At 38.2% G+C, this 15,046-nt stretch overlaps 1 protein-coding gene across 1 annotated transcript; it reads right to left on the bottom strand.

The window, feature by feature from the left end:
* Positions 1 to 8,405: 8,405 nt before the first annotated feature.
* LOC145140009 (putative germin-like protein 2-2) lies at positions 8,406 to 9,130 on the bottom strand (the record flags this gene model as incomplete). The annotated part of the gene is made up of 3 exons (XM_079073636.1): positions 8,406 to 8,601; positions 8,713 to 8,941; positions 9,034 to 9,130. Coding segments are annotated over 3 exons (522 nt in total), but the record flags the coding sequence as incomplete, so codon positions are not given.
* Positions 9,131 to 15,046: the final 5,916 nt, after the last annotated feature.

Raw genomic sequence — 15,046 nt, 5'->3', positions numbered from 1 at the left:
ACTTTGTAAGCTGATCACGGTTGTTTTTGATGAAGCATCTACATCCGAAGACATGTAGAAATGAGATCGTTGGCTTTCGACCATTCATTGCTTCATATGGTGTCATGTTGAGCCGTCGATTGATAATACTCCGGTTTTGAGTGAAGCAAGCAGTGGATACAGCTTCAGCCCAAAGATAGAGTGGAAGGTTTGCATAGTTCAGCATGGATCGAGCAGATTCAACGAGTGTTCTATTATGTTTCAACTACACCATTTTGTTGTGGAGTGTATGGAGCTGAGAAGTTGTGATCGATTCCTTTTTCTGTGAGGAACTTCTCAATGGTGGAATTAACAAATTCCGAACCATTATCACTTCGGATTCTTCTGACCGGGAGTTTGATAAGAACTTCTATTCCTTTGATAAAATTAATGAGCTTAGAGGCTGTTTCGGATTTCAGCCTTAGGAAGAAGACCCAGGTGAACCTTGTAAAGTCGTCAACAATCACAAGAATGTATTTCTTATGATGAAGACTTTCTACAGTGGATGGTCCACAAAGATCAATGTGTAGGAGTTCTAAGGGATCCGAAATGGATTTTTCGATGATAACAGGATGACCCTTCTTTGATTGCTTACCACACTCGCATGCAGCACATAAATGATCATTTTCGAACTTGAGAAGAGGTAAACCTCTTACCATTTCACCTGAGACAAGATCATTCATGTACCGAAAGTTTAGATGTGCGAGCCTTCGGTGCCATAACCAACTAACGTCAGGAACAGCTTTGGAGAGAAGGCAGAGTTGTGGTTTGCCAATGATCATATTGATGTCAAGTGGTTACATGTTTTTGTTGCGAAGAGACTTTATCAAACTTTCTTTTCGGTCTTTAGTCATCACATAGCTATATTTTTTGCAAAATTCCACACGTCGGCATGAGTCGGTGAGCTGAGCAACACTTATCAAATTATGTTTCAAGTCAGCTACATAAGCAACATGTGAAATAGAGAAGTTTTCATTGGTGAGAGTTCCATAACCACGAATTTGAGAATTGGAGTCGTTGCCATACGTCACGTAACCAGCATTTGGAGAGAGCTTTAAATCTTGCAGAAAATCCTTCTGCCCCGTCATGTGCATGGAGCAAGCACTATCAATATACCATATTGTTTCTTGCTCCGAAGCACAAAGTGCCTGCAAAATTAATGAGCAATGGAGCTTTTAGGCTCCGAGTTAGACTTTGGGACGTAGGCATGGACTTTGGACTTTGATTGTGACTTTGGAACAACTACGTGTTTCTTGGTGAGATTACTTGAGTTCTTTGGAAACAGACAGAATGCTACAGTCTTTTAATCTATCCAGTAGTCATATTCAACTACTGGTGGGTTCGGAGCTAACTTCTTCGGAACGGTGGTATCCGAAGGATTGACACTTTTTGTTATCTCCGAGTCAGTTGTTTTGTTAACAGATGATTTGATTTTCCACACAAGATTTTTGTTTGAAGATTTTGAAACAGTGGTTTTTGAACTTGTGGATTTGTTTGATGACACATTGTTCTTAGAAATTTTTGGTTTAAAAATTGTGCCATCAGATTTTGCAATAAAGACAGATGAAACATTTCGAGGTGCCGGTGAAGTGTTTCGGATGGTTTTGACATTAACATGAGCTTGAGGAAATTTGGAGCTAAGGACTTCCTTTGGTTCCGAACGAACAGGAGGTTCGGAAGGTCTCTTTAGGATTCTTGTCGGAACAAACGAATTTTGACTACGGTTTTGACACAAGGACTTCCTTGTGTTGTTCCGAGATGAGTTTGGTTTAGAGTTAGCAAGGAACCTGAAATTTTGTCTATCCTTAACTTCCTTTTTGTAAGCATTCCTAGCTTCTACCTTGGGATCTACAACATCTTTTCTATTCAACATTGGTTTTCTCTTAGGATGAGGAGAGGATCCAGAGGTTTGTCATTTGGATGGATTTGAAAAGTTAGGAGTAATGGGAACCAATTTGGTTTTTGAAAGAACTACGGAGTCCGATTCACATGAATCAGAGGACACATTGCTTGAGACTTCAACTTTATCATCTAGAGATGCCCATGCAAATTCTGAGGCATTGACTTCAGTTGTTTCCGGAATAATTTCCTCAATCACACAGTTGTTGACGTGATTGCTTATAGAAACATGGTCCAAACAATTTGGAAGACTATAATGATATTCCGTGGTCCGATTCAGGTCCAGGTTTATCAGAGGCGGAAGAGGCGTGGAATCAGGACATTTGACAACTATTGGTTGGAATTCAGGAATTAGGGACTCGAAAGATCTTTTAGCCTCCGGAAGGGGTGACAATGGAGAAACAGGAGTGTCCGAATGTTTAATGTTCGGAACCTCTCCCATGAATGTCAGATTCTGCAAATCCTTCAGGGGACTGACAATTGGTTTCGGAAAGTCGCTTCCGAGACCAGGAGCTTTGGACCATGGATGACGAAAATTATGAGTCATCCGAATGTCAGCTTCAAGCATGTCAACAGAGTTATGCAAAGCATCTATTTTGGTATTGAGACGTTTGTTATCAGAAATCAAAATATTTCGTTCGGAATAAGTGATTTCATATTTATCTTTCAAAATGATACATTCATCTTTTGACATTACAAGTTCATGCTCTAAAGACTCGATTTTCAATTTCTTATCCTCAAAACGTAATCTAAGACGACTTAGTTCACAGTCTTTCTTCTCACTGGCTTCTATGGCGGACTCATAGGCTTTATAGATGGTGTTCATATCTGTTTGAATCTGGGTCAGATAAGGTTCACATAAAGTCAAATCAAAATTATTATCAGAGATCATGGATTTTGCATGTTCAACAATGCTTCGACCTGGTGGATCGTTAGTGGCCATGTAGCAGTAGTAAGTTCAGCAACATCGTCTTCATCTTCGGATCCAGAAGACCAATAACCTTCATCACATACAACTGTTTGTCTTGCCATCAAACACATGTTTCTTCCAGTTACTACATCATCATCATCTCCGGATGACCAGTATCCTTCGACATATCTTGAAACAGTAGTAACAAATGCTTTCTCACTTTCAGCCATTTCATGTGCTTTTCGGACATAATAAGTTGCGTCCTTGACTTTTGGTTTTTGTGGAGCATCAGCTAGACAATCTTTGGCAAAGTGGTTAGCATGACCACATTTATGACACAAGATCTTTGGTTTTTCTGAGTTGGAATTTTTGGAAGATTATGGGGCTGAGTTTCGTTTAGTGAGGTTAGGCTTGTATGCAGGAGGATTTTCGGAGGGGTGTTTTGGTTCCAAAGTAGAATATGGTTGAGGATGGTTTTGGTGAGGAGCGTTGAATCTGTTTTGGTATGGTTTGTAAGAAGGATTGAAAGGTCGTTTGTATTTCATGGAGAGTAAGGAAAATTATTGTTGGAAACAGAGTTCAGAATCCAAGGTTTCGGAATCATCGTCAGGATAGATGTGTGTGGGTAAAGAAGTTAAGGATGACTGAGTTAATGGAACAGTGGGTTTGTAAGGTTCCGGAGCAGGTGGATTCGGAATGGTTGATTCAAAAGAACTGACTAGAGCAAGTGGTCCTCCGGAAAGTTCTCTTATGGTTTAAGCAACATTTGATTCATGTCCTTGAAGCTCATCAAAAAGTTGATAGAGTTTCAACTTTTTTAAGGAACCATTACTTTGAAGACAAGACTTTACATTTCCCCATCCTTTACCAAGACTGTTAATGAACTTGAGATTGTACTCAAGAGGAGTTCGAACAATCCCATGAGCAGTCATGTTGTTGACAACGATTCGATATCGGTTGGAGGCTGAGGCTACTGATTCACCTGGGGTAGTAGTGAAGGTGTTAAAGTCATTGACAACGGAGGTGAGGCGTTTGTCCTTCATATTTTCGGAACCTTCAATCAGATCCTGAAGATTGTCCCAAATTTCTTTGGCTGATTTGCATAGCTTGATGTGCTCAAAGAGTGATGGAGGAACACCAAACACCATTTCAGAGAAGGCGACTTGATCAGCATGCAGCTTTTCAATATCATCAGCAGTTATAGGGGCTGGACGAACTTCATCTTCTCGCATGAGTTGAGCAGTTGCATCTCTTACAACTGTTCTTACAGGAACATGAGGGCCTTCTTTGACGGATCTCCACATTTTTTCACCTTTCTCTTTGGCTAGTAAAAACCTTTCCATTCTAACTTTCCAATGATCATATTCTTCCACAACTAGCAATGGGGCATGTGTAGGGCCACCCACGCTATTTGCGATTTGCATTGAAATCATTTGTTGAGGATTTGAAGTAGCCATTGAAGTCAAGATATCTTCAAGCTTAAGTTGTATATAGAAGAACTTTTATCCTTAACACAGAAATGGTTGAAATACCAAGGTAAATTCAAACCAACTATGATCTGATCTTATGGATTCAAAGGACAACCACTCGAGCTCTGATACCAATTGTGAGAACAAGATCTTTGCGCAGGGACAAGATTTGAGAACTTAAACCTTGAGTGAATGCTTGAGATCAATGTCTGCTTAATAATGGATGTTCAAGTCGAGACTGGAAAGACCAATCAAGTCTTAGATAATCAATTCAACAAATGATCAAGACATTAATTTAGAACAAGTAAATAGTGATCAAGGTAAAGTTAATAAATGAGGAACAAGAAGAATGTTTTAAATGTGATAAGAGTAAATGCCAAAAGTGAGAGAAATATCCGTTGTTGACTTGTATTGAATGCTCCTATTTAAAGGAGAGAATGTTACAGCGAATTAACCCAAGTTTTTACATAGGACCGGACAAAAGATACAAGTCTGACATTCTGATTGTCCTAAATCAACTTTAGACTAAGTCCTATGAAACGTTACATCAAAATGCAAGACAAAAGTAATAAATGCATAAGAGACAAAATAACTTCATTCCGGACAAGTGATGTTCCGGAGATGAAAGTTTGGTTCCGGATCAGCATGCATTCCGGACTTCAGGATCAGTTCCGGAATGCGTTCCTCTTCAAAATACTTCACTCCTTTTCTTCAGGTCCGGACAGGTTCCGGATCACATCTTCCTTCGGAACCAACAGCCTTCGGAATATGTACTTAGGATTGCTAGAGGTTCACTTTCAGGTTCCAACAGTAGGGGTGAAATAGACTCGATACCAGTTGAAAGATATCGAAGGGGGTGAAATAGACCCCATATCAGTTGAAAGTTACCGAAGGGGGTGAAATAGACCCAATACCGGTTGAAAGATACCAAAAAGGGTGAAATAGACCCAGTACCGGTTGAAAGATATCGGAGGGGGTGAAATAGACCAAGTATATTTTGATTGTTATATATGTATGGTATGGGGTATTTTTGTGGAAGTCACTACGCTTTGTGCTTATGGTTTTCAGTTTATGTTTCAGGTAATTGCAGCTCGATTGGGAAGGGTCCAGCCTGATCGCACTACATCCACCTATGTTTTTTCGCATCACATGATTTTGAGATTTTGTACTCTAATAACATTTTACTATGATATACTCTTGACTGTTTTGATATGATAATCGTATGAATGGAATCAATTTTAAAATAAAAATTTTCTCTGAATTTTTTGGGATGTTACAAAGAGCTTTCTTGTTTAGATGTTTTCAGCAGATGCTAAAAGTTCCATTGTCCAACAACACTACGAACAAGAAGCTTTTCACATTTTATGTTGATTATTCAAATCCTCAATATGAAGTATGGACTCTAAAGAAGATAAGTGTTGTGAAGAAAAATCAAGAAGTGAAACTGGGTGAATTTACGAACTACAAGTTTATTGTTTCGAGGGGATCAAACAATGAAAAATCAGAATTCACTTTTGCTAATCTTCCTTTCACGAACCATATGATTGTATTATTTTGTTTAGTTTGCTAATGAAACATGAATCAAAGTTCCAAACTCAACTTCAGAAATTGAAGAAAATGTTAAGAACTTACATCATTGAGATATGTAAGATGGATATTGAAGTTGTTGAGATCATGCAAAATAATGTTAATGTTAAACTTGTCAAGGAACCTAAAATCTTGAAAAGATAAGAGATGGATTTATTCAAAAGAATCCATGGGGTGTTGTATACAAAGTCCATGAGAATCTGTGAAGAATTGTATGTTGTATCTCCAAGATAAGCGTTGCTACAAACCAACAACACTAACTGGCATCCTTACAAAGACTGAGATATGCAAGTCAAATTCCAAAGATGATCTCAAGTGCGTCTAAAATATGCTTAGATAGTGGATGATAGTTCGTATTTTGTTTATTAGATTGATACGAGAAGTTTTCCAAAATGCAAGTTGAATTTCTCTTTTGCAACTCAACACAAAGGGGGAGATTGGTGAGTTTCGCAGCTTAATTGTGTTGTGTTTAAGTTCTGATGTGCAAGAGTATTCATAGCTATATGTTATAGGTCTTGACATGTATACGCTAACTACTTGTTTGTGTTCGTATTTTTGTTTAGTTAAGCTTCATAGTTTCTTATTTAAGCGACATGTTGTTGTTAGCTTAGGTGTCCTGACCTCATTGCTTAGAGCCTAACCGACTCTCTTCTTACGCAGTATATATAAGAGGGTTAGTTAGAAAAAGAGGGTATTCTTTGCTAGATTGGTTATGTGGTCATTGTATAGAACTTTTCTTTTACTCTTTAATGAAATTGACGATCTTATTTACTTTGACGTGTTCATTTGATTTGATATTTGCAATTATGATTTCGTTGGTTTAGAATTTATTCGTTCCTAACAAATATAAACGATTTAACTTTAACAAAAAATGATATGGATATAAATATAAATATAAGTTTGATTAAAAATAATTACATTATTATTATCTATAACATATAAAATTTTATACTAATTTGATACAAATTTATATAATAATTTGCATTATATGATAATATAAAATTAGTTAAAACTAAATTTGTTAACGATCTATAACTTGTGATTTAAACGTATGTGTGACTACAATTATATATAATTCTTTTATTAGTGTTGCTTTCTAATATTCATATTAAAATTGTGTTATTAGTTAAAAAACAGGTTTCACTTTTTACCCATAAATAAACATATATGTTGAATAAGGTCATAGTCATTAAAAATCTAAAAAATTTAAATATACAGTTAACGGGTAGTTAACGGTATCGATTCCAAAATAATGTATGTTATATAAAGCTGGTCATCGAGCTTTATGCGACTAAACTCAATTTAAATCTTAGTTGATACTTGAAAATTTTTTTGACTCAGATATTTTGGGTGAACCAAGTTGGTAATTTTTTTTATGTAACTTTTAAGAACAAAATGATAATATATCACAAATTTTAAAAAGGGAAAAATTATGATGCACTTCAATTTTATCAAACAACGTCAGCTGTTATTTAAAATGAAAGTTGTCATTTTTTATACTCCCTCCGTCCCAAAATTATAGTCCATCTTTCCTTTTTGGTTTAATAAAGTTAGTGGTAATTAATGTTTTTCTTAATATGTGTGTTTTTTGTCTTTGAACAATAATATTGGGACGGAGTGAGTAACGTAAAAGATTAACTTTTGAAATATTATATTCTATAGAGTGTGTAGATACCCTTTTAATTTAGTATTTATGAAAGATGATGTATTTTCATATTAATAAAATGACCAAAGTTGTATCATATAGGCAATGGTTACAATGAAACTAAACAAGTGCATACATGTGAATGACTAAAAAATCCGTTCAAATATGCAAAAAAACTCTTCAAAAAATGTTGTATGATTTCTATAAGCTAACATATTTCTTTTGTTTATCGTGTGTAGCTGAAGTATAATAACAGATTCGCGAGATGGTGGTCTGCTTTTATTTATCTACCTAAATAATTTTTTACACATCGTTAGCTATATATTCAAGTTTCCTATGTAAACAGGGGCGGTTTCACTATGGTGTCTGTAGTATACCTCTATTTGTACCGACGAGTTGTCGTCGGCATAGGTCTGGTCGGCATAGGGTTAAATTGTTGTATTGTAAATTGTATTGCAGGTTAATATAGACAGCCAACTTTTGTTCATAACGCATTGTTAATCGAGCAAGGTATATGCATGCTTATGATATATGTTCTAGATTTTACTGGATATACAACTCTTTTTGGAATTTCTAGCACCTCAACGGATCGATCCAGGAGAGATTTATGATTTAAGACCGTAAACTTCTTCATCTACGTACAGGTAATATTTTGTTGTCAATCAAGCTTAAAATATAACAATTATCGCTCGTATTAAACCAACAAAACATGTAGTATACACGTGAATTAATACCAATGCTCTTTTTTTTTCAAAGAAAGAATTAGAACTCGAAAAGAAAACCGCACACAGTTAATTTTGAATGAACCCAAACAATAATCACACGAACTGAACAACAGTTCTAATCATATCCTTCTGTCATTAGAATCTTTGAAACTCTAGAACTTCGCTTGTAGCTGATCCACCACACTCTTATCCACTTGAAACGCCTTGGCAAGAATATCCGCTGGAATTGCAGGATTTGCACCGAAAACAGCATTCCCAATTGTTATGGCACCTGGGTTTTGACTGCTTAATGCAGCAATAACCACAGCATATCCATTACCCACATTGCGTTGGAAATGAACAAGCCCCACTGGGAACACGAAAACATCACCCTTTTGAAGCACCTTTGTGATAAATCTGTTATCGGGATTAGAAGTTACAAATCCAACTTGTAGTGTCCCTTCAAGAACAGTAAGAATCTCGGTGGCTCTTGGGTGAGTGTGAGGAGCATTAAGTCCCCATGGTGCATAGTCAATCCGAACCATTGAGATGCCCAAAGTGTTTAGTCCTGGTAACTGAGTAGCAAACACCGGGGTCACCTTTGATCCCAATTGGTTCGATGTGTTACCCCTGACGTGTAGCCCACTGAAGAAGAAATCCTCTGCTTGAACTTGCATCGGGTTCTTACATGTCACACCATTTACTTTCACTGCATGTTATATAAAGCCAATATTTTGTTACGGAAAACATTAACTAAAAGAGAACAGGAGATTTGTGACAAGAAGTAAAGTCTTAGAGTACCTGACGAATTGGGATCGGCTACACAAAAATCTTGGAGGGAGCTAGGCTCATAGGCTAACGCAAGGTAGCTAAAAGTTAGAGCTACAACACTCAACAAAATGAGTTATGAAAGCAAAAGCTAAATCTCTTTTAGGGATAGAAGATATGTTTTTTTGTGGTGAGACAAACAGCTGCTTAGTGACTCCATATATATAGACCTAATCTGCTTGATTCTTCTATATATCCTTTTGCATTTATTTTAACATAAGTTATCTTGAAGGATTTGCCGCCTTACACATTGTAAATGAATAATAGGCATGGAGAGTACGTTTATCTATCATGTACTATACGGAGTAGTCTGGAAAAGGAATTGGCCAGCCGGCTTCCCAACACCTGACTATCTTTTGTAGTACTAAGAATTGGTCAATCAAAACCTGATATCTTAAGCCTACCTTGGACCTCTTAAGTGCTAACTTTATTAAACTAATCACACACGACATGAAAGCGATTACCAGTTTGTAGTGAGGTGATGGGATAGTTTCGGCCGGGCTAACTACAAGAGACATGCCCTTTAGCTACGCAGCTAGAGCATGTTGTAGGTAAAATTCACCATCGCTAAAACAATAATTAATATATAAAACATACTTTTTCATCAAAATAGAAAATCATGTTTTTTTTTCTTTTTGTCGTTGAAAAGCTATTGCAAGTACTACTAGAAAAATGGGCAATTTCGACCGGCCATATCCGTCGGAAACGGGTCGCTAAGACGATATCCGACGGTACTAGAAATTGGTCAATTTCCGACGGCCATATCCGTCAGAAACCCGCCGCTAAAGCCGATTTCTGACAGAATACCGAAGGAATTAGGTATGTCGTAAAAAGCCCTGCGGGTAAATATCACCGCGGAATTAGGTATGACGAACTACGGACTACCGACGGACAGATAATGCGACTGATTACCGACGGACGAAATTTTCCGACAGATAACCGACCGGCTTTAGTGACAGATATTTTTGTCAATAATCCGTCACTAAAATGATTTTTATTGTTTTAAAAAAATAGAAAATTAAAAAAAAATCATATCTTTTTCTGTCCAAAACGCAAAAAGAAAAAATCCGATACATCTATAATAATAAGAATCCAATAAATAAATTTATAATGATTCAAACTTCCAAACAAAAAATTGTTACATTTACCTATCGATACAAATAAAAACTTAGTAAAAACCCTAAAATTTAAGAACCTTATCCTTCTCCAGGTTCTCTTTAATACTAATTTTTGGGACAAAATATATTCAGGTTTCATCATCTTTCGTTGCATAACAAGAGGATTTAAATGTGTCATTATGAACTGCAGATCCAGATGGTGCTTCACGCTTGTCTTCACCGTAAGTGCACCCACACCGACTCACACTTAAATGACAAAAAAAAAACTACAAATTTTAACATAATGCAAGAATTGTAAAGAGGAAAGTTCAAGTGAGAATCTCAAAGAACTCAACCTTTTGAATATAAATAGATGGAAAAAGTATCTATACAAAGTACAATGTTTTAAAAGGGATAAATGAAAGCAAGATGGTGTCATAAACAAATAAATGAAAGTATGTTGTTATTTCTTGCATTTAACCATCTTGAAATGATGAAAGAAAATTACATGGTGCTCATGTTACAGTTTCTCAGAAAAAATGCAATCGTTCTAGGTTTGCCTAAAAAAAGATCATATTAAAAAATCATCTAATCAATTTCAACAATAATGAGAAAGAAAGAAATGGAAGTATGAAGCCATAATGCACAAAAAATTGAAAGTACATTGTCGTTTCTTGAATTTAGCCCTCTTTTTATTGGTAAGATGGTTAATACTAATTCTAGTCGTATAGGGAGCTAATATGAAAAATCAACAAGTCCATCTGATAGAATAAAATTTATCAATTTAAAGATATTTTAAGATGCAAAATATACCGATTGTAAAGTAGTTCATGGTAATTGCAGAAATCATAGAATAATAGCATGACCTAAGGCTATTGAACAATAAATTAGTGAAAATCTAACTCATAGAGGCATGATAGTTACATAAAAGTTTACTTGAGCTTACCTAAATGCAAATAGAATCCTTGGATTCTCCTTTCCTTTCCAACCACTTAAGCAAATTTAGTCGCAAAATACCCAATCGGTTTTATGAGAAAACAATATATATTGTACCTGTGTAAATGGATAGCTTAGCTTAGATATAGGATTATTTAAATGTTTGTTGTAAGTATAGATTCATGTATTTAGGATCTAATTCTTATCTCTGTAATGTTGCTGTATAAATGTTGAGAGAAAAACTTAGAGACACACTTGAACAAACGTTAGAACAAGTATATTGCGGAATAGTTAATCTCGAAGGATCTAAAAGCTCAACAATAATATTAATAAGTTAGTGTTAGATAGTTAGAGAGTTAGTTGCGGAAAAGTAAAGAAATAGAAATGACAACAATTGTTATATCAAGAATACACATAAGTTGATTCATAACGAGGAATGCATTCAATCCAGGTTAATAAGGAAGATCAAACTTAGTGATTAAGTCACAGAAGACTTGCTCCGAAGAGAGGTTATAATCAGTTCTATTCTAGTAAGATTTGAGAGTAAGAGGTGATGCGTAATTAGATAGAGAGATAGAAAAGATAACTTCAGAGAAGTGTATTCAGAATAGATAGATGCGTGTAAGTGTTTTTAATACAAAGAGAATGAGCTCTATTTATAGAGACTCACGATGTATACTATATTACCTCTCTAAGAGTAGCCATGCAAGGCATACTGGACAATAGAGAGTGTTACAATAAAAGACAAGTAAAGTAATCTAGTTAAGTGACTGCGGTAGGTAGAGACTCCGGATGCGGTTGTTGAAGAAGGAGCTTAACTGCGGGTGCTGGATGGCTGCGGTAGCTGAAAAGGTTGCGGTAGCTGAAGTTCAAGAGGGTCACTTTTTATGATTCAACAATTTCCCCCTAAGTGACCTCTTTAACTTCTGATCAGCTATCAAGTTTTAGAAATTTGATCAGGATCCACCAAAACTTCCTGATGTTTTCCAACCAGATGATTCTTCTTAAGATCTCGAACTTGACTTCTGCGGTAGTGTGCTTCAATCTTTCAACTGCGGTTCGGCAGATGTCAAGTTGCTTCTTGGTGAGGCGATGTATGGCAGTCATAGGAATGAAATATTTGACATTATCGATCTTCCTTTTGAAAATGACTCCAAGTTCAGGAAAGTTGGTTGCGCCTAAGGATCTTTCTTGATAGCCTTCAGTAGGCATTGGTGCAGGGTCAAGTGGTGGCATATCAAATTTCTTAGCAATGATGGGGTAGATGTCTGCGTCGATCTTGGCAAAATCACAGACCGTTTCCTTTAAAAAGGTATTAGCCCTTTCAAGCGCAATCTTCATTTTTTGGTGGTTCTCTGACTTGTTCTGGAACACCTTGGCAATGAGAAAGATTTCTTCCGGATTCATACAAGGGAAGTCTGCTTGGGTGCGGACATAGTCATGCTCCCTTCTAGTGAGGGTATACTGGATGTAGTCAGCCTTCATGAACATCCAAATCTTGTAGTTCTTGACTGCGGATGGTCTATCGTTAGACCATATTTTCTCAATGGGAGAGGCATGCTTAGCATGAAAAAGACTAAGTCTCTCAAATTCCATTGGCAGTCTTTTGTGATCTGGAAGGCTGCGGTCGAATTGCTTCAATACTGTGAAGTATTTGGCATTTGGAGATATTGGGACATCCCAGTAGCCATCAGTAGGGGGTTCAGCATAGGTGAGGTGGGGTTTGTAATCTTCGTCCAGCAGTCTGCGGTGAGGATTGATCCAAGAGTTTATCAAGGATTCGTCCATCACAGTATCAAAACTGCATTCTCTCCATATGAGCTCTGCAAGTTTGGCTGCCTTCCAATCTTGTTTCCTTTGGGTGGTGGCAGGAGAGTCATTTGAGCTTGGAGAGGACATGTGCTCAGCCAGGTTTTTAAAGTGAGGGGGAGTCTCTGGTTTCTCAGGAGTGACCTTCTCTTGCGGTGGAGTGTTATGAGGTGGAGTATGATGAGATGGTTGCGGTGAGGGTTGCGGTGTAGGAATTTTTTCTGTGATGATGGGGGGGCTCTGATGTTGTGAGATGGAATGATTGGAGTGATGGACTTCATCTTCACTGTGATGGACTTCGTCTTCACTTCCCCCTCTTGAGGAATGCAACGGAGGAGCTTCCTCAAGCCATTTTCTAAGGCCATCAACCTTGGCAAAAACGTCTTCAAATTGAGCTTTAAGGGCGTCGGCTAACTGTTGATTATTGGGAATGGTGGGGTTGAAGAGCAGCTTGTGAATGTCCTTGGTGAGCTGAAGAATTTCGGGACCATGGAAGTTGGAGGACAGGGATCGTTGCAGTCTATTGATTGTGGCTTGAAGAACTGAGATAGTAGACTCATACGTAGTGTGAGTCTCAGCTATCAGTTTTTGAGACTGTGTGGCTTGATCCGCAATGGCTGCTTGGAGATCCTTTTTTATTGCGGTCACCTCAGAGATGAGGCGTTTCGCAGCAGCCATGAAGTCCTTGTGATCTGCTTTGCGGTTGTTGTCAAGGGACCGGATCCCCATTTCAACTTTGAGAGAAATTCTCTCAGCAGCCAAACGCTCACGTGTTTCCAGGCGTTCTATCCGTTCGATCAGTGACTGCGGTCCGGGGGAGTCTTCTGGTTGCGGTTGGGCTGGCTTGACCGCAGCTAAGATTCGATCAACTTTTGCTTGTAAGCTCAGAAACTCCTTTCTCGTGACCGCATTCTTCTTCTTTTTCTTCTTCTCTTTGGGTTTAGAAGTTGAATGGTGAGAGCCACTGGATTCCTCTTCTTCGTCGAACATCATGAGGTCATCATCAGAGGGAGAGGGCTTGTTTACCTCCTGAATGTCATCATCATCAAGACCGAAGGTGGGAGCAGAACTGACTTCTATTGCGGTTCCTTCGTCTTATGATTCATGAACTGTTGGAGTTGGAATTGGATTTGGAGTTGGAGTAGGAGTTGGAGTTACTCTGGAGGTACCTGCACCTTCACCAGTTGCTTGAGCCTTGAGGATTGTTTCATCCATCTCGGTCATCCAGTCTTGAACCTTTAGAATGGTGGCTACGGTATTGGCATTACTGATTGCATATGCCCAATACTTCGCCACTGACTGGCTTTCTTGTTCCTTTTGTTGTTGTTGCTTGATCTGTTGTTCCTTGCGGGCTTGGAATGCCCTTCTGAAAGCGGCATATTTCTTGATTTCTGACTCAGTTACCGGAGTGTAGCGTAACCATGAGTCGTTTGATTCATCTCCGTCAAATCCTTGGAAACGCACCGAAGTGTCCTTCGGGTCCACGGATCCTTGCACGTTTGTGCTCACCGTGCCTAAACCACCTGCTGCGGATGTAAGCAGAGTAGGATTTCCTGAGCTTCCTTGGTCTCCTTGACCCGTGGTCAAGTTTGGCCTCGGCTCAGTTCTGGCATGAGCGGAAGAAGTGCCCTACGGTTGGGAAGGTGTTTGAAGTGTTTGGGTGACATTCAAAAGGATGGAGTGAAACTCCTCAGGAGAAAAGAAATGCAGTCGGTAAGCCCTGGAGACCTTAGGGCGTGCACGAGTGTCATCCTCTTGGGAGTGAACTGGGGGGGAGTCTCCACGATGTTGTGAATCAGACTCACTTTCTGAGTCTGATTGGAAAATGATAGTGGTGTTGAACGGGTCTGCGGCCACCCCAAGGACTACCGGAGCCTTTTGAGAGGCTGAGGTATCAGTCCGGTCACGCATATGGCCAGTAGGATTGGTCTTTCTTTTCTTAAGGATAGCAATTGGTTGCCTATCCTCATCAAAATCACTATCAGGTGTGGTTGTGGTGGGTTTGGTTTTCCGTTTCTTTGTGGGTGCGGTTCGTTTGGGAGCATCCTTCTTGGGTGTTCTTTGTTTCTTCTTGGTGGCCAATTGCTTTCTTCTTTGAGAAATATTGGAGAGAGTAGTGGCAGAAGGGACTGCGGTACCTTCAG

The sequence above is a fragment of the Lactuca virosa genome, chromosome 9 (genome assembly GCF_052849685.1).
Source record: "Lactuca virosa cultivar CGN04683 chromosome 9, Lactuca_virosa_CGN04683_v6, whole genome shotgun sequence".
In the NCBI taxonomy this organism is placed as follows: domain Eukaryota; kingdom Viridiplantae; phylum Streptophyta; class Magnoliopsida; order Asterales; family Asteraceae; genus Lactuca; species Lactuca virosa.
This window is presented reverse-complemented; position numbering and strand designations above follow the sequence as displayed.